This window comes from Drosophila guanche, unplaced genomic scaffold (assembly GCF_900245975.1).
Source record: "Drosophila guanche unplaced genomic scaffold, DGUA_6, whole genome shotgun sequence".
Classification (NCBI taxonomy): domain Eukaryota; kingdom Metazoa; phylum Arthropoda; class Insecta; order Diptera; family Drosophilidae; genus Drosophila; species Drosophila guanche.
The window spans coordinates 9,724,831-9,748,466 of record NW_022995743.1 but is presented as its reverse complement, the minus strand read 5'-3'; the positions used below and the strand labels follow the sequence as shown (position 1 = coordinate 9,748,466).

The window sequence follows — 23,636 nt, the reverse complement described above, 5'->3', positions numbered from 1 at the left end:
CCCAGAGCACGACAATTTAATTCAAATAGAAAACAAATTGAATTAATAATTAAAAAAGAAAATGTAGTGGTTTTTTGTTTTGTTTTGCTGGTGTGGTTTTGTGGCTGTCAGTTCGCATAACATGCCGCTTGTACAACTACAACTTTGTATATGTATATGTACATATGTATGCATGTGGATTGCATTTTCATTTCTGACACATCCTTTACATATTACGCATACGCAATTGTTCAGGGCAGATGATTTTGTACATTATGAGAATATTTTTAGGCTTGATTATATTTTGGCATGCCAGATATACGCATATTCAAACGCTTCAAATCATGACCTTTACATGCATGCCCCAGATGATACATATTTACATATGTATGTATGTATTTATGTATGTATATTTGTATCATTCATACGTGTACACTGTTCCCATCAACTGGGTTTACTTGCTCTCTTTCAATCGAGTGTAGGGACCGCCACTACACTTGGCCTGCCTATCGGCGGCATCTTTATTGTTCAGAACAATGGCTGAACCTCAAGTAGAAATTCGCTCCCTCTTGCAGGGTCGACTGTGGGGTTAAATTATCCACAAAAGTATGTGACATTTCTTAAAAGGAGGAGCCACAGAGCACCGAGGACACAACAGGAAGAAGGGGAGCGGATGACAATGTTGCAAGTTAAGTTCTTGCCGGAATTAACGGTTCAATGGAGAGACAGAGATTCAAAGATAGGCACACACACACACCATAACTAGGTCTCTATGCCACTTAAGCTCAAGAGCGAGAATGGGACCCAGAAAGGGGCACCACCCAGTCGCTGAAAATGATGTCGTGCGTGCCCAAACTATGCAGCATCATTAAATCTAACGAGCGTCAAGGGTTTAAGCGCAGACAGAATGCCCTGCGAAAATGTCTACATTTTCCATGGCATTAGGAAACTTTTGATAGAAACATCACTGCGCAAAGGATGTGGCTGCTACTCGTGTTACCCATTAACTTGGCCTAATTGAGGGATTACCCATTATATCATGGCCTAATTGCCATTGCTCGGGCTCTTTTCGGCAGCGGACAATTTCCAGCCAGTTTCAAGCGTTTTCTCAATTGAATCAAGTCGTGCTCTGCTCCGGTCATAAATCTGAACCACGACAAGTCCTTAGGGGGGTAAGCTGACCACATTTCTTATTTCCTTGCGGCTAAAATGAATTTCTCGCTTTAAAGAACCCGCTTTACGCCGCCTGACTGTCACTTTGCCTGCCGCTTCATGCACTCTAGCCTGTCAAGGGGTTCCTTACTGTCTCTGCTTTCGATTAAAGATACTTTTAGCACAACTTTATCTGCAGCTTAAGAAGTTTTTGTCAGCGTTGGAATTTATTGATGGCATGGCAGAGGAGCAGTCCAATTGAAACATAAGGGAATAGATACAACAAGAATAGGATGTCGTAAAGAGACCATTACCAATTATTCCTCTGAGATATACCATACAATTCTTAAGAGTTAAACATTCTCTGACTCTCACTTTAGCAGCATTCACTTGTGGGTCTCGGGTCTTACATTGTCACCAGTTGGTTGCAATGAAGTGTACACCAAATAATGTGTTAATCAACCAAGAAACCATTTTGGCTAAGATCTGCTTACTGGTTCCTTATCTGGCAAAGTGGTTTAATAACTAAGCCTCTAGCCATAGCCACGACCATATCCACAGAGCCCTGAGCATTACATGGAAAACAACTTAAATGGAAACCGGTACGTATCGCCCACCCAGAAAGAAACACAAATACAACTCGTACTGTACAGCAGCAGATCATAGAAAAAAGCTTCGCTTTTGAGTGGATTGAATTTGATATGATTAGCAGGCGGAAGTGAACTCCAAGAGGCCCACCCACACCCTGCTCTAAAGTGTAGCACTGACTGATGGATTGACACTCCGAGCTGACTGATGGATGGATTGATTGACGCACTCTGGTGCTGTGTGCAATGTAAAGCTGAAGCAACCCTCGCCGATGGCCTGATAAAGGACAGGCAAATAAATACTTTTCTTTGGCCATAAATGTCTGATGAAACCAGATAATGGTTGAGAATCCGATCAAAATGTGTCGTTGGTCTTTGACTCCGTTCTTCAGTTCCTGGCTATCACAAAACGAAGCAACACCTCAATTGAGGTGCAAATATTTGCACCATGATGCCATGAATTGTATTCTTTATGGCACCGGCCACGAGTATGTACATAGATATAAATAGCTCTCTCCCGCTCTTCTTTCTGTGCTGTAAAGCCGCGATAAGATATGCGACCTGCCTGATGATTGATTTATATGTAGCTATGTATATTTTCATATCTGTGAGGCCAGGAAATGGGCTAAGAACCTGATATGCTTTCCAAAGATACAAGAACTCAAGTGAAAAGATAGTCTTTACTTAAATATGCAAAGAATTCACGCTATATACACACAAAGAGTCCAAAAGAGCGCACTGGGTTCCCACACCGCAAACACACTGCACAGAATTTACAACATAATTCACCAAAAAGCGAAACAGACACCACTAAAACCACTCCATCGCCATCGCCATCGCCATCGCCAGCCCAGCCCCCATGTCCCCGGTTGCCACTTGCTGACTTGGCCCGAAAACAGAACCGGGACCAGGCCATGCAATTAGCTGGAGGTCATTGTGTTTCGGATCAACCGAGTTCACGTTGAATGTTCAGCACAGTTCAGTTTCGGTCCAGTTTCCGTTCGATTTGCAATGGTTTTGCGGTTCCAATAACAGAATGGGCGCGGCCTGGCTCGGTCCGGCCCCCGCATCGGCTCTGACATTGTTTGGACAACGATTTGTCCAGCAATTTGTTATTAAATGTGTACGAATCGATTATCCATTGTTTGGGCGTTAATTAACACAGGAAGAGCGACAAAGGATTGAGCCAGAAGGGTTTGCTGAAGCGGACGTTTCGTTTCCGTCATGGAAAAACCTAATATCCCCTAAAGGGTACTGTGACAAGTGATCCACGGTGAAAGAGGATTAGTATCGACAGTGGAAATAGTTTTAAATCCACGGTATCTGCAGCTCTATCAAGTCAAAGTTCTCTCTCTCTCTCTCTCTCTTTGCGACTCTGGAGTTTCCCTTGACAGGCGGACTGCCATTCAACTGTCAAATATCTCTTCTATCTGCAGCGTCACGATTTTCCGGGCACGACTCTGGCCGTCCGGTCCGGTCTTGGGTCTTGATTGCATTGAACTTCAAAATGAGGACTTTGCAGGGGCGTGGCCCAGCTTTAAGGGCACGTGGCAGCTTCTGGCTTGGATGCAATGCCAATAAATGAAAGGCTGCATTTATTTGTTTGCAAATTGATTTATTCCCACCATCGTAGAAGAAGTCAGCCTGCTTCTATGAAGAAATTAAGAGTATTAGCCATATATGCTGTTCATACCAAGAGGCATCGATATGTGTATGTGTATCTAGCTATGGCTGACTAGAGATTATCCTGCTATTAGGTTACGCGAGTTTCGACACACAGGAGTTGCCACCTGACTTCTGCACAGAGTAAGTTCGCTTCGCTTTGAAATTTCATGAAATGCAATTCCCTTCTTTTTGAGGTCAACTGAGCTTTGAATTTTAAGTTTTTAATCAAAATTACATTGAGTTTCATTTCTGGCATAGAATCTTCTCACAGAGGATGTTGTTTAAGAAGTGCTGCTTCTTTTTGTCGCTGGACAGTGGCTGCTTCATCATTGCCCTGTTCTTTTTGAGCTTCCACCTGGGCGAGATGATTACCCACTCCAACGATTGCCTTTTCGTGAAAAATACATCCCAAAAGAGCTGGGCAGTCATCCTGATGGCGGGAATCCTAACAATGGGCATCATCTCCTCCGGATTGCTAATCTACGGTGCCAAAAGGGTGGGCCCCAGTCCAGTTCGGTCTTAATAGTCTGATAACCTTTTCTTTTGCTTCATTTTAGAAACGTCAAGGACCCGTCCGCTTCTGGCTGACTGTCTTTACAATTATTCTGTTTTTGTACATCATTTTGTGCATTATCGATATCATTGTAGAGAAACCGCCAGCGAGTGCCATCGTCGTGCAGATATTGATCATTGGTGAGATCATTGATGCCATGTAATATCTGTTCCATACCTAATGAATATCCCTTACAGTTGCATTGATCTACTCGCTAATGGTGGTCCACTCCTTCTACAAGGCTCTTGGCCGCGCAAGCGACGACGATCCGTTTATCCCCTGATTAGCATCCTTGTCTGTTCTCCGTTTTACCAACAAAATATACGAGTATATTTAGTACCCTGGAGTTTTAAGTCAGATTTTCACAGATTTTTCGAGTAACAGACACGAGTATGTCCCAAATTGGAGCATGTTATTGAGAACATGTTGCGGTTGCTGTAGCTTGAGGTACGGATGCTTCATGGTTGCCATCTACACGGCCCTCACCTATATGCTGCAGCTGGTGGCCCTGCTGATGTATGGATTCATTGAAGGTGGCTAGGTATGATTCTCCAGCGGCTGTGCAACCATCACTGATCACTGATCCTCCCTCACGCCCATGCTCACACAGAGTACGCCGAGAGCCAGATCTTCTACTTTCTTCTGTCTGTTCCCTGCGCCATCGGTGTGGCCGTGTCCATAGTCCTGTTCGTGGGCGCACTGAAGAAAAAGAAAATTCTCTTGTTCCCCTGGCTGATAACCTTTGGCGTAATTTCGATTGTCTTTATATTGGCTCTAATCGGCAGCTTTATTGCGGGCTATACCCAGGACGATGTGGAGGACAATCAAGTTGGCTCTGACTTCATACGACGACCCTTCATACAGGCATTCAACCTGCGTGAGTATTGGGCACTACTCGCTGATATTTAGAACTCCGATTTAAGATTTAATTCCCCTCATAGTAGTGCATTTGTATGCCTATTTGGTCGTCTTCTCCCACTACTTTGAACTGAGGAATGAGAACATTTTTTGATCAAGTAGCCAATCATCTTCCCATCTCCCCGCCTGTCAACAATCTCTATCTAAAATGTTTTGTTTTGGTTCATTCAGTAGAAGAACATAAAGCCTCTCACACACTAAAAATTAATAATAATAAAAATTGAAATTGTTTCCCTTAAAATAATTCCTTGAGCAACAGTAACAGCTACCAAAGATGGCCTGTCATTGCAAGTATCTGAAGAAGATATTCTCCAGCTGCTGCTTCTGCTATGGGCTGCGCACCGGGACACTGCTCTTTGGTTGCATCTTTCTCACGTGGTTCGTTTACATCGTGGCCGGCACCGCCTTCATGATGGAGTGCATCTTCCCCAATGAGTACCAGGAGAAGACACTCGTCGCTCCGGCAGCCCTCAAGACAACGATGGTCTTCTCATTCTTTGGCATTGTCGCAGCCGCCCTGCTCTGCATCGGAGTGCATAATGTGAGTAGGGAGAGAATCGACCCTTATCCAGCCACATGTTAATGCTTCATTCGCAGAACAACGAAATGCTCTTCACGCCCTTTCTAATCTTCACACCAATTTGGATAGGGGTGCACCTTTTGGTCCTGATCATGTACCACCTGGTCCTGGTCATAGTTCTACTGACAATTGTCACATCGGGTAATAATCTGCATATGGCTACATATTCGTAGATTTCTAATTACATTTCGTTCACAGGTTTACTGATCTACGCCTGGCTGGTTATATTTTCCTACTACGTTGAGCTGATCTACGCCTACGATGAGGAGCTGCCACCAGGCTTTATATAGAGACCATCTAGTACCTGGAATACCTAAAAAACGCAAGCGCACTGACTCAAATGACTCTATTTTATGTTTCGTTTAAATTGAACTTTAATAAATTATTCTAAATTGTTGTATGAGAAAGGACAAAGAGTTTTTCCATGCGAAAGAAGGTGAAATATCTTTTTAGAGAGCCTCATTTTATGATTGTCTATCTGGCTGGCTTGCCATAGATCTAGGTATGTCATTCCAGGTCAAACATGCGTTGCATTTCGCTCTATATACAGTATGAAGAGATAATGATGATGGGATGATACATACCTTTGGCAACGAGGCGAGCACCTGCTGCTTGACATCCCAGACGAGACGCTCCGATGGGAACTGCAGACACTTGTAGACGTTCAGCTCCGGCACATGGATGCGCACCAGCAGCCATCCGTCTCGTGGCTCTGGCGGCGGTTCATCGTCAAACGCACCCGGCCCGGACGTGGCGTCCATGTTGGCCGGGTTCTGTTTGACTTTCGGTGTTGGTGGGTGATACGTCGTAATTTTGACGGCTTTTCTCTCCAACTCTCTCTCTCTCTCTATCTCAATCAATGTTCCCCTGTGTGCAGGCAGGGGCTTCTTCTCCTGTGTGTAAACACTTTCCTTTCCTTTCTTTCTATCCTTCCTTCCTCTTGCGGCTTACGATTTATCGATTCGACGATTCCCTAATGGTATTCTCTCTTGCTCTTCGTTTAAGTTGAATGCTTATTTGATTGGTCGGTAGGTTGGTGCCTTTTTCTGGTGGAACGCGTTTCGTTTGGACATTTCGTTGAAGGTTTTAGTACTCTTCCGTTGACTGGGACGCATCATGGATCTCTAAAATGAGCAACAAATTACACACGAAGAGACATTAACATTGGATATGGCATTGGCACTTATAATTTTTAATCTCTCTATTTAATGGTTATTTCATTTAAGGCCTAAACCTTACTTCAACTTTAACATCAAATTTGTACATTATTTTTTCGCCTTTATTTATCTTTTTCTGTTGGATAAATGCACTTCCATGGCAATTTCATTCACATATTCACATAAGACAAACCATTTAACCCATTGACTGTGACTCCCTCCTCCCGTACTGCGTATTGCTTCCCACCCACTGTCTCCCTCTTCACGTAGGTGAAACCCGTTTTCCACAGCACTTGCCGCTGGCGTTACTGAATACTTAATTTGTAAATTGGTTTACATTTGCAGCAAACCGAAACGCCGAACCCTCCATCAATTGGAGGAGTCGACGCAATATCTGTCGTCTGTCAATGTGTCTCTCAGACTCACCAAAGGAGATGTAGATGGAGACTGGGACACTGGGAGACAGTTCCAACTGGCGATACAAACGAGAGGGAAAGAAAACCGCATAAAGCATTTCTTGTGGCAGTAGTTTTGGGATATTGACATTTTGTATCTGCCACATTGCGTGGCAATTGCAGTTGCAACTGCAATTATGCACAAATTAAATTCACACGCTAAGCTCCACCACGAAAGCAAAGGAGAGGGTATGTGGAGAGGGGCTGTATAAAGGCTATATGTAGAGCAGAGCATGTAAATGTGTGCCACAGTGTGCCGCGCGCTGACAGTTGTCGCTTTGTGAACCGGCACCGGCTGATGGAGCGGTGCGGGGCCCGGGGCCCGGGGCAGAGGTAACTGCTGGCGGCACACTGTGGGCGGAACGGGTTACCCACCAACAAGTCTGCACTTTGTCGCATTTAATTGCGGAGCGTGTTGATGATTGCATTCAACTAGTTACCACTGCGAGGGAGGGGTTGAGTGCACAAATGGAAAATGCTTGCAGGCATTGAAACATAATGAATGCGATGAGGATGTGCCATCCAGGATACATGTGTGTGGGATTAAATGAGAGATGAAAAGGAATTCGCATCACTGCCATCCATTGAAGAGACACAAAGAGACTTTCAAAGATAACAACTAAATGGTTGGCAGTTAGAAATGTTACATTTAGTTGAAGAATTATTCTCGAATGAATTGAGTTCGTACAGGTTCTTTATCTCAGCTCAATTAATATATAATAATAACCTTCTCCCATTAATACCCGGAGTGTTGTGTGCACAAATGAATGAGTGACACCCTGCCTGGTTCACTGCCCCCGTTGAAAAAGTCTACAAATAATAAATAAAAGGCCAGAGAAAGAATGAAAAAGATGTCACGGTCAAAAAACTTCACCGAAATCCATATATTAAATGATAAAGTATGTATGTACGTAAATACGTGAAATGAAGACTGCGTTTAAACAGGTGAGACTCACGACAGAGGCAGAGGCAGAGGCAAAAGGCCCGTTTACCTTGGCCACCACGCACCTGTCAATCAAACCCAACCATAAAAATACTTCTCAAATGGCTCAAGTGAAATTATCAGCCAATGAATACGCAACCACAACAATCGTGCAAAGTGGGAAGAGAGGCACATACACACATACACTTTTGATAAGACCGGAACGCGGCCAAGACATTGATATTTGATAGGCAAAGGGGCCATCGTAACGGTTGATAAGCCGAAAGTTTTGGTTGGTTTTGGATTTTAGTGGCGCTGTGCTTATAGCCTCAAAGTACGCGTATTTAATTGGAGTCGAGTCATACGCCACGTGGCTGGCGCATATCATTCGGTTGGAGGTCATTCACGGGGGGTTCAATGTTGTTCCTAACCAAGCCAGAAAGATTAAATCCGAAGACCAATAAAGACCAAGATGGTGTTGATTCGCTGCACAAAATCTGTGGGATTATGTGGAAGATTAATGAAGTTAAGCGGGGCACTCCAATAGAATATGTTCTAATGAAATCCCATTAAAGTATCAGCCAAACCATAAACCTAAGACTGAATCAGTATAGCCTACAATAAACTAAAAAATCTATCTTATTCTTTGGCGCTCACTGCCGCAAATAGACAGTCAATTCCACAGGTAACACGGGTCAGGTCATTGGTTTTATTTGGTATGTAATTTGGTAGTACCATTTAATTGATTTTTCTAGAGGTTCCTTCATTCCGGTCAGTCAGTTTACTTTTAATTTGAAAAGTTGTGTACTGTATCTATAATGTGGTTTGATGCTGCTGGACAGCAAATGGACCCTCTCCCAACGCTCTCCCATTCACTGATTGCCAGCGATTTTTCACTTGAACTAATGGGAAAATTATGCTCGACCTTTGCGAATGGTCGATGGGGTGCTTGGCAGTGCTCCCTACGCCAACTGCCAGTAAAGTAAATCAAAATTTATTTTGCCATTTTTTGCCCCCTTTTTGTGTGAGTTTTGTGTTAATTTGTTTGCAACCCCCAAGGGGCGAGGGTATGAGCATTCCAGACAGTTGGACAGACAGCTGTCTTGCGGCTGTCAAAGTACAAATTTCTAGCACAAAACAGAGTGTCCCTGTCCCTGTGCCTGAACTATCAATTCCTCTTCTATCAGCTGTCTGTCTGGTGTGTCTCCCTGTCTACTGTCTGTTGTCTGTTGTTTTCGGTCTAACATTTATTTGGTTTGCATACTGTGGACACACACATGTGGAAGAGTGTCAAAGTTATAGATTTGTATTTCATTGATGACCTTTGAAGGACCTATGTACTTCTTTCGTTCTTCTTAATTCCATTGCCACTTTATCTCTTTCTCTTTTTTCAGCCAGCTCTATTTTCTATTCTTAGTAGACTTTTGCAACGCCCACAGTTTCCATCGATTGTTTAATTCTAGTTTGTGCTCTACTTCTACCAAATGACATATTAAATATTTAATGCACTGCTGCTTCCATATGGTTTCTGGTTTTTGGCTCAACTTCTTGTTGCACTTTTCATTTTCCATTTGCCATCTGCAGGCGAAATGTTTTCATGGATTTTTGGCACATGACAAATGTTGAGCGCACAACACTTGTCAGCAGTTCTTTATTTTTTGTTTGCGAGGTTTTGGCCTACTTGACAGCGACTTGCCAGTGGTCTTAAGGGTTCTTTCCTGCACTTGTTGCCTTCCTCATTGCCAGGGCAGGGGCAGAACGGGTCACCACCTCCTCGAGTTAAGTGTTTGTGACACTTGCACTCTCTCAAGGCTTTATGGAAGGCGGTGAAATTGTATTTCGGCAAAAGTGTGACAAACTGGAAATGACACGAGTCAGCCGGAAAGAGTGAGATGGAGAGAACGACAGGTTAAAGGTTGTGTGGGGTCAGAGGTCATCTGTGTGTAAATTGCGTTTCAAATATGCCACACCGGATTGGCTTTGGTTGTTGGATTAGTTACAGCATCGAGCGCAGGCCCTGCAGTTTCTCAAGAGACCCCATTTCAGTGGGTTAGTGGAGAGAGCAGCCCTGACTGCGACAATGCGACCGAGTGCTGCAGTTGCATGTGGCACAGACACAGGGACACACTCTCACACGCTATGACGGTAATCGGAAAATACACTCGTTTATGCATAAAGCTCCATGCACATTTGAAATTGCCTTTTGCTGCCGTGAGCAGTGGGACTCTGTCGTCTCTCGTTTTGGGGACGAGGGCGAGGTCGTGGATGGTATTGGTGGTTTCCAGGCTCCAGAATAGAGCCACTCTGTTGTGGCAGCCAGCATCAAGCGTAAGACGAATGCAAAATGCACTCCCATCCACAGTCCACCCGCATGGAAAGCTTCACTTAATGGTAAACTACGAGTATTATTATTCACGCTGCACTGTGGAGCGAAAAGGTTGTAGGAGATCTTTCACTTGCAAAACAGCTCTTAATGAATTCTAATGGGAAGATTTGCCATTTGATAACTCTTGCAGGACTTTAATATTTTGTCATACCACTGTGACTCACTCGGCCTTCGACGCAAACGGAAATGCGCTCATAATTCTGTGAGGAAACATGCTACAAAATGGCGCCCGAGCTGCTGGTAGCTATGGAAACTTTAATTGAATAATATTATATGCAATTTAGTCCGGGAATTGTGACTAGCTTCTGGCGCTTCACTCCCACACCCACAAAACAAGCCAGACTCTGTGGCTGAGGCTCAGGCTGAGTACATTCAAAGATGTTTCTGGCTGAAAGCATCTCTTGGCTAATTTATTTTTGCCATTTTCTGTTTATTCCAAGAGCCAGCAACAGAAGCAGAGGAGGAGCACGAACGAAGCGTAGCGAATCGAAAGCAAAATAAGAAGAGAGAAAACTTTAACCCCGACACTTGTTTTCCAGTCACGTTCATTTTCAATCAAGTGGCATCATTATGCTCCCAAACAAACTGAAGATGGAATAAAAATCCTCAAGGGAGAAGCCTTCAGAGAGTGGGAGGAGCAGTTCGAGCAGTGGGAGGAGGAAATGCTCAATACAATACGAAAAATTAACTCTGACCCTAGAGTCAGGGCCCCCACCCCGTGCCCTTAACTCTTTCTTGTGGGCAGCAATCAGTCCTTTGTCGGAGAACATCAGAAGCACCACAGAGACCACCAACAGCAAATGCAGCAGCAAATCAACTGCCAAATCAACTGAAACTAAAACTGAAAGCAAGCAAAAACCGCACAACTTATGCGGTACACCGAAGGTGGCCCTATCCTGTTACAGGAATCCACGTCCTCTTAGAAAGGTAGACACAGATGCTGCATCTGTGGGTGGGTCTACTTAAAGGGAAGGAAAAACACTTTTCGATAGTTCGGAATCGTTTTGGCAGCATTTCAAAGCAAACGAGAATAAGAACAAAAGTTGTGGTAACAAAATGCACAAAATTTAGTCATTGGATATTCAACAATATAATTATGCCAAAAAACCGGTTTCTGGCTAAAGTATTATTTGCACACAAACTGTTTATAATATTTGCATAATTCCAGAAACAATCATTAATCCAATGATAGGAGATCAATTAATTAAGCCGAAACAGGAGCAATACTCTAACGAAATTTCACTAATTTCAGCATTCAAAAACTACGTCAGAGAGCAAAAAAAAGTTGTATTTGTGCAATCAAATCGAATCAAATCAAACGAAATTGAAATCGAACGGAAAAAAAGTCCAGCAGAACAAAATGATATGCAAATGCAAAAATGACGTGTGTGGTGTGTGTGTGTACACACACTGCGACACCGCAGTAAACCGATTCAACCGGTTTCCGAGTGCAAATCCAAAAACAAATGGCAACCGACAGGCAGGTAACAGAAACGACTTGGAAACATGACCATACAAATGGTAGCACCATTCAGGCTTATATAAATTAAAATAAAGGGTGCTAATAATTGTTGAGTCAAGCAATAAATAAATGAGTTAAAGATAAAGCTTGTAACGCAGAAAGAGTAGCGTCCTGTTTTCTATTTCGTTTGCTTCACACGAAAGTCCCGTATTTGCCGAGAGCGCCTCTCCCGCTTGCAAGCAGTGCATTGTTATTGTTGTTGCTGAGAGAGCAATGGAATGACCGAATTGGGAGAGAAGCAATGCGGAGGAAACGATCGGCATTAAGAACAACAACAAACTGCGCTCGTGGCGAAATACAAACAAAGATGTAAGAGCTGGAGACATTAGACTTTCTTTTACTTTTATCTCGCTCACAGCTCTTGATCAGAACGACGTTAAATCAAGTGCAGCTCAAACTGTTCGATGTGGTTACTGCAAGGGCAATAAGGAAGAAACCAGTAAGCTCTCTCTCTCTCTCTATCTCTCTGTGCCTTCTCATGATTAATTTCTATTTAACGTGTAAATATGATTTCTGTCAATTTCCTCAATAAATTAAATTTACGTTTAAGCTCAGCAGCAGCCAGGCAGGAATAGTTTCATATTTTATGTCTAGCTTATCCGGGAAAGGACTCCATCATCATCATTTGGTTACTGCTGCTGCTGTTAGTGCCTGTGGCTGTTGCGCCATCAATCATACGCCTTGTGAGCAGGCAGCTGGATGCAGACACCGCACACACACACACACACACACATGCGGCTAACGACAATCAAATCAGTGATTGAGTGGAGTGAAGTGCGAGTATGAGTGAGGCGAGGGCCTAAGTGTTATGTTGTGGGTGTAGTTGAATTGAATTTTCCATTGGGCAGACCCTCCATCCTACATGCCTTCTTCTCCTTGACGATAAAATTAACTTAAAACCAATTGCCATACACTTGTAGAATAAGATCCATTGGAATGTATCAATAAATCTTACCACCACTGGCACTGCTGTTTCAAATTGATTCATGGCTGCCAGAACAAATGTTTTCAAAGCACTCATTAGGAATTAGATAAAAGTCGGTGTTACCACCACTAATGCCCGACACCGTCTGCTGCTGCCACCATAACCAATATATGATGGAGAAAAACAGCTTTGTTGAGAGGTGTTCCACTAACAACTCAATTTGGTTTTAACCCAAACGCCATTTAAATCTATTGACACATTAAATTTGGCCAGAACGTGTCAACAGAGAGGGGGAGTTGAAGAGTAATTAGGTCTGATGGCGTGCCCAAAAATGTCTCGAAATCATTTTGTAACTTTTTGCCGTTCATGGAGTCTTGAATCGAATCGACTCGACTTGAGTTGACTTGGCCGTAAGCCAAAGCCCAAAGCTGAAAGCTGAAAGCCAGTTTGGCAGAAAAATCCAGTTGGCGGCTGCCATAACTTGCGGCCAACAAACAGCAAATGATTTTTAATAACTTTGACACTCATTAAACTCAAATTACATGCATTTGATTACGCAGCACAGCACAGCAGAGCTCTGTGCGTTTAGAGGTCTCTGAATCGTAAGCCGCTTAGGTTTCATCATCATCAGAAGACCATATGGAGGGGCTTCTCCTCTGTGATGGGCGGCCATTAGAGAGGACATTAGGGAAGATGTCGAAGCAGTGGCAGGAGCCGGCTGTAGTCGATTTTGAAACCAGAGAGTGCATGCAAGGCTTTGGCGGATCAGAAAAACATTGAAAATCACTTGATTTTATTTAAAAAATGCTGGATTCGCTTTATCTCGCCTTTTCGCACCATTTCATAAAGCCTTAACCCTGTAAGACATCCTCCCTTCTACTCGTAAAAAGAACTTCCACGAAAAAGAATAAAATTAAACACCTTTTAATTAGGTGTTAATTAAAACAAAGCTCATTGAACTGTTTGCATTAAGAATAAAATCTCTACAATCGTTTCTTTGGCCAAGACAGTAAAAAAAAACTCATTAAATCAAAAGTAAAATTCTCTTGCAGCGGTTCCCAACATCAATAAGAAGGTGAGGGGGGTGTGTGCGTGGTTTGATAGATTAAAAGGCCTTCAAATTAATTACTCAAAGTGACAGGCAGACAGGTGATTTCTGTCAAGAACCAAGGCGCAGACCCAGACCTAGGGACAGACCCAGACCCAGGCCTTAACCCTGAACTTGACAATTATGAGCTATCCCTAGCTCCCATGTCGCGGCCGTGTCGCGACCATGTGGTAAGTTCTTTTTAATTGCCTTCGGATAGGAGAGAGGCAGTCAGACTGGCCCCAAGTCTTGTCCGACTCCCGCCCTGACCTGCAATCGTAAAAATCTGTATGTTTTTACGACTTTGCTAACTTGGAACGTGCTCGCAGAGTGTTCACTGTGCCCCGTGTGAGATCTAAGATGCAAGAGGGCAATGAAATGGAAAGGTTTTATAGCAAATTTTCACTAAATTCGCGAGTGAAGAAGAAACAGCACGAACCTGCGGCGCTCTATAGAAAGTACTCCAAAGATAGAACCAGAAGCACGCCAGGAGCCAACTTTGGTTTCTTTCACATAAAAGTGCATTCCAGTGATTCTCAAAATCAATTTCAATGCAAAAATGCAGTTCCTTTTGGACCTTTTTACCCAGAGTGGTCTGTGGATCAGTGCTTACTGTAATTTCAAGCTGTAGATGCACTAAATAATTATTTTATCGGTGATCGATTGATTCCCAGTAAAAAACACCCATAAACGAATGAGCTTGCCATTCACTCTTGAACATCCGCTAATGTAACTGTGCAACCAGCAGATGATAATATCCTGCAGTAATTTGAATTCCCACAGAAATTAAAAACAAATAAAAGAAAACGCTCACGAATATGAGAGCCGCAAACACTTTGCCTAAAAGACCAACAGAGAAGATATGAAGAATAAATACGAAATGCACGAAGCTAAAACTATCCAATTAAATACGAAACTGAAAATCGACACTTGCCGCAAAAAGAGACAAGAGATCAGGGCATGGAAAACTGTAAGGGGAAAAGGAAAGGCAGGGGGACATGGACACAGGAGCGGCAACCGTTAGCCGAGGTAGAGGCAGGTAGGAGGTGTTTACCAACGTTGACGATGACATGCAAAGTGCAGCTCTGCCACATGTGGCACGACCAAAATCGCAAGAGGGAAAGACAGGCAGGAACCAGGCAAGAGGGATTGTTGATTCTCTGTTCATTTTGCTCGCGTCACGTGGGAAATTTTTCAAGTTCAAAGCAATTTTCCACAGAAGAAAACGACAACTGTAAAAAAACAACAGCAACAAAAGCTGCAAACAGTGAAAAATACAATGAGGCATGCACTCACGTGAGACCTGATAATAATCGGATTTGGGGGGGAATCGTGAGGCGGCGACGACGACCCAGGCAAGAGGAACACAACGAAATAATACCAGGAAAATAAGAGAACTAAACACACAACAAATACAAGAAAAACCTACCTTTCAGGGGCAGAGGATTTTAGCAGCGGGTAAAACAGGTCTCCCCCGGGATGCCATTCCCATCCATCGATTCAATCGTCTTTCTCCTCCCCACTCCATATTCACTTAGTGGCTAAGCACTTAATGGATAGATAGCCTTCGTCTTGCAGCAGTTAGAATTAATTGACGTTAATAATGTTCCGATATCGAAGAGTTATGGTCCAAGAGCCCATCCAGCGGCTTCTGTGCGCCAAAAGGCAGTGTCTACCACCATCTTATGCTAAACTTGTACCTGTTTGAAGAACGGTTCTTTCTTGAAACGCTTTTCTGGTAATTCAGTTGCCAAGCGACGAATGAAAAGTACCCAGTACCCAATCAACAATACAGGGAACTATGTACATGAAGAAATAATAGATGGATATCTAATGGAGCGACTGATAGATAGATGGATGTGTATCCAAACTCTCAATTTCCGATACTCGATACTTGCATAGAGTAATAAACATTAAAGATCATTTATTCGCAATTTGCTCAATGACAAAGCCATTAATAATCAATTTCATACAAATTGCATTCACCGACAGACAGACAAAGAGACCGACAGATACACAGACAAGAAAGTCAGGTCATCAGGTGGATGCAAAAACCACTTGAACTACTTTCGCCCACATTGCAACTCGTGCTGTTGCACCCACTGTGTTGTTGTGTGTCTGCTTCAGTCTCCATTTCCTCTCTCTCTCTGTCTCTGTCCGAGAAAGCAATTTAGTTGGCCAGGCCAAGACATAATTTTAAATATTAAAAGCTTTTGCTGTGTGGTTTTCAGTGGGTGGCTTGTTTTAAATACTCGTACCTCAAATCCAACTCTTGATTGACATATAAATAATAGAGTTGCACAAGTTAGTTGTTATTGGCTCCAACTTTATGGGCTCACATATGTATTTGTGGCGCTTGTGTAGCGGTGCCACCAGCTATTAATATTCGCTTGCATATGTCCCTCCAGATGCTGTTGACTGCCTCTCCACACACTTGAAGCCGCCTGACGAGCGGCTTGTGTAACTAATCACGGGATACTCCTCCTCTCTCGGGAGTACTTTCTTAAGAAAATGAATGTGGAAGCGCTCCTCGCTGGGCTGTGCGCCATTAACACCCACACTTTTCAGTAGCTTTTAGCTTGGTTTGGTGTTATTTCTCCTTTTGCCTCTTGAGTAGGCTCCTGCAGGAGCTTTATTCAGTTCGTGCCACTTTCCTGCGGCACTTTCAGCTCTTTAAATACCCTCCAGGCCACCCCCAGAGCTAGTTATCCCTGCTCTAGGAGTCCTCCTCTATCCGCTATGCATTTTTGAACAATCGCTAACCCAAATAAAGTTTCTTGCTTTCTGTTTTATATTTAAGGCCTCTCCCAGGAGCGGGAACAAACAAAAAGCAAGGCACACACACGCACACACACACACAAAATAGTCTTTATGGCCTACAAGGAAAGTGATATCCAAGTTTTTGGCCACCATTAATTATAACTTCTATAACTTCTTGTACTGTATGTTTGTGGTATCTTCTGCTCCGCATCTGTTCTTGCCACTGTTCGTTCGTGTCGATTTGTGATTGAATATTGTTTTTGAGTGGCATTCCTCAGTGGCTGTTAAATAATAGCCAGACAAGAACTTCTGGAAGCAAGACTTTGGTCGAATGAAGAGCTTTCCACTTTCCAAATAATATTTCCAAGAAAATATAATACCCATGCAGGGAGTAGAGAATGGAACAAGTCACTCGAGCTATCATTGATATTCCCATTTATTATTTATTTGCCATAGAGTATCCCATATTCGTTGGGCAGATGCCACTGCAATGTTCTCTCTCTGTTGTTCTAGTTTGTATCTTGCCACTTGTACGAGCGTGTATCTTGTATCTTGTGCACACAACTTTCGCAAGGGGACACGAGTACATGCCAGAGATAGCAGCAATTTCCATTGGCAATTGTGTGGCATCTGCGCCGCTTCTCTCAGCCATGTGAAACTTGGCCATTAATTTGAACACCGTTTTATAGCAGCAGAAGCAGAAGCAGAGGCAGAAGCAACAGCCAGCCAACAGAAGGAGAATCAGTAGGGAGAAGCCACTCGAAAGCGAATCCATCGCCCCAGGTATTAGATATTCTTCTCATATTTTGCATGCAAACCCAGACCCAGACCCAGACCCCATGTAGCCTTCTAGTTCCTTCTCTCGGCAACATTTCCTTTTGTCTGCCACAATTATGCATTATCTTGAGTCGCTGACGTTGTTGCCTGAAGCTGTAGCTGTAGCTGTCGCACGTCTTCTTGCTTGGCGCTTTTAATTTTGCATTTAATTACTGTTCACATTTCTCAAATTTCTCCCTGTCCACATGTCTTTCTCGGCTCTCAGGCAGCACTCGCTCAGGTGTCGTCTCTGTACGACGACGTCTGGAAGGCATTATCATTATCATCCGCATCTGCATCTGGCATTGCCATCTGCTGTGGCATCGTGCAGCGGCAACATTATGCTCATTATGCATTTCACTTTGCTGTAGATGCAGATCCCCAGCTTCCCCCCACTCCTCCCCCCCTTGTGCTGTATCCATGGGAAAGTTCTCTCTCCGTCTCAGATTTCATGTTTCACAACAATTACAACAATATCTCTCAGTCGGAAAGGCAGAAAGAAGAGAGCGACAGCGATTATTAAATGAATTTAAATAAATTATAATTTATGTTGATTTCGATTTTACATACGTAAATATGTAATTCTGTGTGGAAGATGAGGGTTATGTATCATATGTCCTTTGAACAGGAAAGACCAGCAGCGATATCCCTGTAGACATCAGTTTGGCCAGCCATCTGGCTTAATTAATTTATGCACCCTCAACACAGAGCAGCACATCAGGAGGCAGCCTTCACTTGCAGCGGAGTCAACTCCATGATTGACTGCTGCCTGTTGCCAGTTGCCTCTAACTGATCAGCAGCAATCACTGGCCGTGCAGCACAGCATCTAATTATGCACTCGATGCTCCTGCTCCTGATGCTGCTGCTGCTGCTGCTGCTTCTGCTGCCAGAAGGAAAAACAAAGACATTGTCGGAGTCGTAGTTGGAGTTGGAGTCGCTGCAGGTGCAATGTAAATTGGTGCAACATTGCGGTAAAAGGCAATAAAGTGGCAGGTCGCCATAGAGAAAACATACAGCAGCGAGCGAGATGCCTAACTACCGATGCCCCCAACTGCTTGCAAATGCCACATGTCCCATGCAAATAGTCCGCTCCTTCCCGCTCCTCACCCATTACACCACTGTGTTCTCTTTCTGTGCCTGCCTCCATTTGTGCCTTAATTAATTTTGATTGCAGCTTGCAACAGAGGCAAGCACACACAGAGAAGCTGTTGCACAGCGGAAATGTTCATCACACGCGTGTGGCAAGAAAAACGGCAGCAGCACCAGCACCAGCAGCAGCAGCAGCAGCAGCAAAATAAGAAAAGAACTACTGCAAACGGCAACCGCTATTGACCAGGCTAATTAATTGAATTGCATTGCAGAGATTGGAGGACCGCCCATCGTGCTGCCACAGACCACAGACTCTTCTCGGCCATTATTAGAGCACTATCTCGTATGCAAAGTGGTCCAAAGAGGCAGCCTGATCGAATTATTAGCCAGTGCAGCATCTAACTAACATTCGATGGAGCAATCGTTGGCCTGGGATTTGCAACGTCTGCAAGGCCTTCCATCGACACTCCGATGCCGCCTTTTTCACCACAAATCATTCATTTAGCCATTCGGGTTATTTATGGCCATAAAATGCAATCGAAATGGTGCGGTTGACAGTACCCAAAAAGAACAGCGTTGACAACGCCTGACAAACATACCCCCAAAAAATGTCTACGCATAATTCATGGGTGAGTTCCATGCCAGGCTAGGCACAGTGGGTGGGACAGCTCCAATTTGTGGAACGGAACAAACAGTAGAGATATTTCATGTGAAACTAGAACCTAGATTTCCAAAGTAATTGCCACTCTCAATACTCGTACCGTTTTAAACAATAATTAATTATGAAGTGCAAGCTTTTCATGTGCCAGAAACCTAGACAGAATGCATTGGGCCATCGAACGGATCGATATATTGTATGTGTAGAAAAGGCAAATGCCATAAAATAATATATAATTCAAAGAATTAAAAGATAATACAACATTTCAATCAATTGATATTCTTTTGCTTGCACCGCCTTTCATACAGTTGCCGCTTCCTTGTCCCACTGTGTGTCAAGAGTCTTACAAGAGTTGCATGCAACATTACCTCATCTCTGGGGCTGGGAGATTTATTTGCGGTATGGGCCGGCCCGGGGCTGGAGCAGGCGCAGGTCGTTTGTCGCTTGGTTCGGCGTCAAAAGCATACACAATTTATGGTCAAATCAACACCAACAACGAACATCCATTTGGATATTATTTAACCAGTTTTCGTGTGGTGGGGTCGGGGGGAAGGCCACGAAGGCGGTGACCCCATTCACTGGCGCATCTCGGGGATAGTCTTGGACTCTTGGCTTATAATTTAATTAGCTTTGCCTTTTGCCTGGGCTGTTATCGCCCCAAAATCATCCTTACATAACGAATGAAATGAAGGAGAGCCGAAGCAAAGGGAAGGGTCCAACGGGTTGCACGGGTTGCACGGGTTCAAAGTGCGCCCATAGCAGGTGGGGAGAGCTCTGAGCTCCTCTGTGTAGGAACTCTAGGGTTAATTGTCTGCCAGTTTCAGTCACGAAGCCAAATTTGACTATTCATTATCCATTCAAAGAGATTTTTCTCGGACTGGCAACAATCAGAGCCTTTCTAACAGGAAATCCGCACGATCGGGGTCAGCATCTTCAGTCACAGCCACAGCCACAGCCACAGTGGAGTGACCCACTAAATTAATATGAATGACCACATTTCACGGCAACTATTTCGCACCTATGTCAAGAGACGTCAAATGTTTATGCAAATATCGTTTTAAATGCGCTGACTGGAGACTCGCAGATGCAAAGATACAGCGAGGCGGCAGAGGGGCGGGCTACCAAAATGCAAAATAAACACACAGAAAAAAAAAACACAACAAACAAAAGCCGAAATAAAAGCTTAGATGCAAAATGAAATAATTTCGAACGTGTTTGTGTCGTGATTTCTTTGGATAAACGGCGGCTGCCAGACCACAGCACAACAGCTCTACAGCTGGCCGGCGACCTTGTCAAATTAGTGCCAAAAATACCGGTGACAAAAGACACACTCGCCCCAGATCCCCCCAGCCAGTCTCAAACTTCGAGTGTATTCATAAATCAGTGCACAATGAAAAGACACAGGGAATCCACTAAGCGATCTCTTACACCGAAAAGTGGTTCACAAAATCTGGTATTTCGCGATGAATTTGAATTTCGAATTTCAATTTCAGCTTTTGTTGGCGTGTTTCGATTTTTGGCTACTGTGGAGCAAAGTTTTGTGGTGATTGCGAATACATTAAATCAAATCTATTACTTTCGCTATGAAATGTGTTTGAGAACTGGTTCTGGCACACGATTATTGTTAATGTGAAATGTAGATGGCTAATAAAAACGATCGAAATTAAATGATGGCAGGAAATGGCGAATACAAGGCATTCGTTTTTTGATTATTCAAAATTCGTGGTGGGTTTGAGTGGCTCTCAAAAATGCCATTAGGTAGCGAATTGGGTATTTGTTTTAGCTGGCAGTTTGAACTTTGATCTTTGAGCGGACTGATGTGTCATTAAATACTACTCGCATTCGTTTTAGGAAGATCGGACTTGGAATTTGTTTCCAACTTCAGTACCTAAAATCACTTATCCGCCAAAGTTCAACAAGCAATTGATAAATAATTTATAATTAAAGATAAAATATGCTTTAGCAGTTATCTTATGCAATTATGCATTCTTATTTATTATTATTTGATTGTCTATCTAAACTTTCTTTTCTAGGTATCATAATTAAATTGTTTAAATGTTTCTATCAATTTTATTTGTGCATTTCAATTCTCTCTCTCTCTCTCTCTCTCCTACTCAATCTTTATTTCCCTTCACCTTTCACTCGCTTCGTATTTCAACCATTCCGATCGACAATTACTGAGTTCTTGGTCAATGCACTTTTAGACATGCCCCATAAAGCTTGCGGAGCCAACATTTAGCTGAGTTGTACTGTACCCCTGACTATTTGTTTGTTTAAGTTGCCCAATCTTTCGGTTGGCCCACCTCTTGGCCAAGCGTCAGCATTTAATTTACCCACTTTACGCGGGGCACAAGCCAGATTTTGGTCACTTTAAAAAGGCATTAGAGCCTGCTTCGAGACGGAGTGAAGTTGGATGAGGAGTCGGCCAAGCGGAAACTGAACAAATTCGTCTTCCTCATTGTTGAGATTGAGATTGTTTCCCATGCTGGAGGGGGGAAAATGCTAATTCTGTACACAAATCAATGCGGATGAAGAGGTCTCTGGGCTGAGGGATGGGTTCTTTTCCACAGCTCCGTTTACCTGACGAGTTAACACGTTCGTGTCAGCTTCCCTCGCTCTCTACACTGAATACTAATTGGAAGGATAGGGTTGAACGGGCTGAAAGACACGTGCTTGACCCCTCTTCGGAACCTCTGACCTCTGCGACAAGCGGCTTAATTATGTCATTAACATGAAAGATGGAAGGGAAAGAGTTGGTAGCCAGAAGCCATCGACTATAGCAATACATAATTGTCAGACATTATCAGTGAAAGTCAGCAAATGGAGTTAATAGTCGGTCATTCTCTCGTCTCGGCGCCATGTTCTATAGCAAAATGAAAAGCTTGAAAATGGTTTCATGTGAGGCGGGTATTAGGAACAGGAAATGGGTCTTCTGAGGTCTGCGAAAGTGTCGGGAGCTTGGACCTCGAACCAAGTAAAAGTAACACAATAGCCATCAAAGTTCATTCACATCATGATGAAATAATTAAATAATGCTCACACAGTCATAACTATTTATAAGCGGACCCGGACCATAAAGTGCGTTCTCATGTTTCAAAGGAATTAACAAAAAAACCACACAAAAAATAAATTTGCAAACAAAGGAGTCCATTTCTATATTTTGTCCCTTTGATAGATTAATGGGGAGGGTGAGACTTACTTCGTGAAATATGCCATGACATTGATGAGAAATTGCCATTTAATTACCTGCAAAGAAACAGAAAAGGGGAAAACAATTAAATTAAGTTTTCTCGCTGTAGCGTAAACAAAGTTTTTAGCTGATTAACTATTCATGAAACACTTTGCCATAAATCATCATCGAGAAATTGTTTCGATTTGTTCCAACTTTTCCCAAGTTTCCCTGGTTCCAAAGTGCTGCTAGAGACGGCGCTAGAGATGGTCTATGTTTAGACAGTTGTTCACTTGGGCAATAACAAACAAAAAGTATGTATTAAGTCATAATTTCCGTCTTTAAAATCAATGGCTAAAGCAATTTGTTGCTTCCTTCAGACCAATTTTATATTATGTGTCTAACAATTTGTGTTTAAAATATCCACAATTATCGATTATTGCCTCAATTATCGTCAGATAAATAAGCACTCGCCCAGGAAGCACTGATTAAAGTATCGTTAACTATTTATCGGCTATTTTCCATTAGGATATTCCCTCGTTAATATCCATTAATGGGATACCATCAGAGCGTGTTACATCCAATTTGTGTGTGTATCCCATTCGCATCCCTGCGGGCTCCAGCCGTCCCCTTTCAAACCGCTGTCTAGAAATAATCGTCCCCGCGGCACGTACAACAAACAGTCGCGGAAATAGGCATTGGCAAACACCTTGGACCGGGGACCCCAGTACAAAACTCCATCACAGGCAGAGTGCATGACATGGCTATAGCTCCAGCTCCAGCTCCTGATCCCCCACCCATCCCTTACAGCAGCAGCAGCGGCGGCACCACCCACAAATGCAGAGGCGCTTTGTGACTCCCAGGGTCGCGTTTTTATCCGCTGTCCCCGCTTCACCCCCACTCCCCTACAACATGCACTAACCCTGCATTTGCTTTTGTGTCTCGTCTACGTTTTATTCTCCGCTTCTCTTCGCTTCTTTGCCTCTTTTTTTCCTGTTCTGCTCTCCGCTGCTGCTGTTGCTTCTGCTGGCCATGTTAATGACCCTAGGAGGCTGCCTAGGGAGCATGCATACACAGAGAGAGAGAAAGAGACACAGAGAGGGAGAGAGTGTATGTGTGTGTGCGTACCCACACAGTGGCTGTAAAACTGTGGGCTCCCTTTTGTAGAACGCCTCGTTGGCTGCTGTCGCTGCTGCTGTCGCTGCCGCTGCCGCTGCGGCTACGCGTTACATTCAATTTAGGCGTCTGCGCATAAA

At 43.5% G+C, this 23,636-nt stretch overlaps 4 protein-coding genes across 17 annotated transcripts in view; 3 read left to right on the top strand and 1 right to left on the bottom strand.

The window, feature by feature from the left end:
* LOC117585202 (SH3 and multiple ankyrin repeat domains protein 1) overlaps window positions 1-23,636 on the bottom strand; it is a 62,979-nt gene that overhangs the window by 24,825 nt on the left and 14,518 nt on the right. For 11 of the 13 annotated variants that reach the window (XM_034275528.1, XM_034275105.1, XM_034275612.1 and 8 more), the window contains 2 exons: window positions 22,411-22,457; window positions 6,019-6,558 (listed from right to left, as the gene is read on the bottom strand). In XM_034275528.1, coding sequence (XP_034131419.1) covers window positions 6,019-6,195 — 177 coding nt within the window. In that variant the 5' untranslated portion in view covers window positions 6,196-6,558; window positions 22,411-22,457. The remainder of the gene's footprint in view (window positions 1-6,018; window positions 6,559-22,410; window positions 22,458-23,636) is intronic. The other 2 variants (XM_034274622.1, XM_034274784.1) reach the window with 1 other exon arrangement.
* Window positions 3,607-4,272, top strand: LOC117587180. Its single transcript, XM_034277743.1, has 3 exons — window positions 3,607-3,879; window positions 3,941-4,076; window positions 4,134-4,272. The coding sequence occupies exons 1-3, from the start codon at window positions 3,658-3,660 to the stop codon at window positions 4,217-4,219; spliced, it is 444 nt and encodes a 147-aa protein (XP_034133634.1). The 5' UTR covers window positions 3,607-3,657; the 3' UTR covers window positions 4,220-4,272.
* Window positions 4,293-5,127, top strand: LOC117587053. 2 transcript variants are annotated; one of them, XM_034277619.1, is made up of 3 exons: window positions 4,293-4,469; window positions 4,547-4,813; window positions 4,881-5,127. In XM_034277619.1, exons 1-3 carry the CDS (start codon window positions 4,346-4,348, stop codon window positions 4,946-4,948), a joined length of 459 nt encoding a protein of 152 aa, XP_034133510.1. In that variant the 5' UTR covers window positions 4,293-4,345; the 3' UTR covers window positions 4,949-5,127. The 2 variants fall into 2 exon arrangements, with proteins under 2 accessions (XP_034133510.1, XP_034133425.1); XM_034277534.1 differs by having other exon boundaries at window positions 4,878-5,127.
* LOC117586977 lies at window positions 5,129-5,844 on the top strand. Its single transcript, XM_034277405.1, has 3 exons — window positions 5,129-5,395; window positions 5,452-5,575; window positions 5,633-5,844. The coding sequence occupies exons 1-3, from the start codon at window positions 5,129-5,131 to the stop codon at window positions 5,722-5,724; spliced, it is 483 nt and encodes a 160-aa protein (XP_034133296.1). The 3' UTR covers window positions 5,725-5,844.

Bases quoted from the DNA above. Each gene is read 5' to 3' on its own strand.
- LOC117586977 (XM_034277405.1), top strand. From the start codon at position 5,129: ATGGCCTGTCATTGCAAGTATCTGAAGAAGATATTCTCCAGCTGCTGC. The intron at 5,396-5,451 runs GTGAGTAGGGAG...CTTCATTCGCAG, and splicing joins TCTGCATCGGAGTGCATAAT to AACAACGAAATGCTCTTCAC. The intron at 5,576-5,632 runs GTAATAATCTGC...TTTCGTTCACAG, and splicing joins ACTGACAATTGTCACATCGG to GTTTACTGATCTACGCCTGG.
- LOC117587053 (XM_034277534.1), top strand. From the start codon at position 4,346: ATGTTATTGAGAACATGTTGCGGTTGCTGTAGCTTGAGGTACGGATGC. The intron at 4,470-4,546 runs GTGGCTAGGTAT...ATGCTCACACAG, and splicing joins GATGTATGGATTCATTGAAG to AGTACGCCGAGAGCCAGATC. The intron at 4,814-4,877 runs GTGAGTATTGGG...TTCCCCTCATAG, and splicing joins CATACAGGCATTCAACCTGC to TAGTGCATTTGTATGCCTAT.
- LOC117587180 (XM_034277743.1), top strand. From the start codon at position 3,658: ATGTTGTTTAAGAAGTGCTGCTTCTTTTTGTCGCTGGACAGTGGCTGC. The intron at 3,880-3,940 runs GTGGGCCCCAGT...GCTTCATTTTAG, and splicing joins TAATCTACGGTGCCAAAAGG to AAACGTCAAGGACCCGTCCG. The intron at 4,077-4,133 runs GTGAGATCATTG...TATCCCTTACAG, and splicing joins CGTGCAGATATTGATCATTG to TTGCATTGATCTACTCGCTA.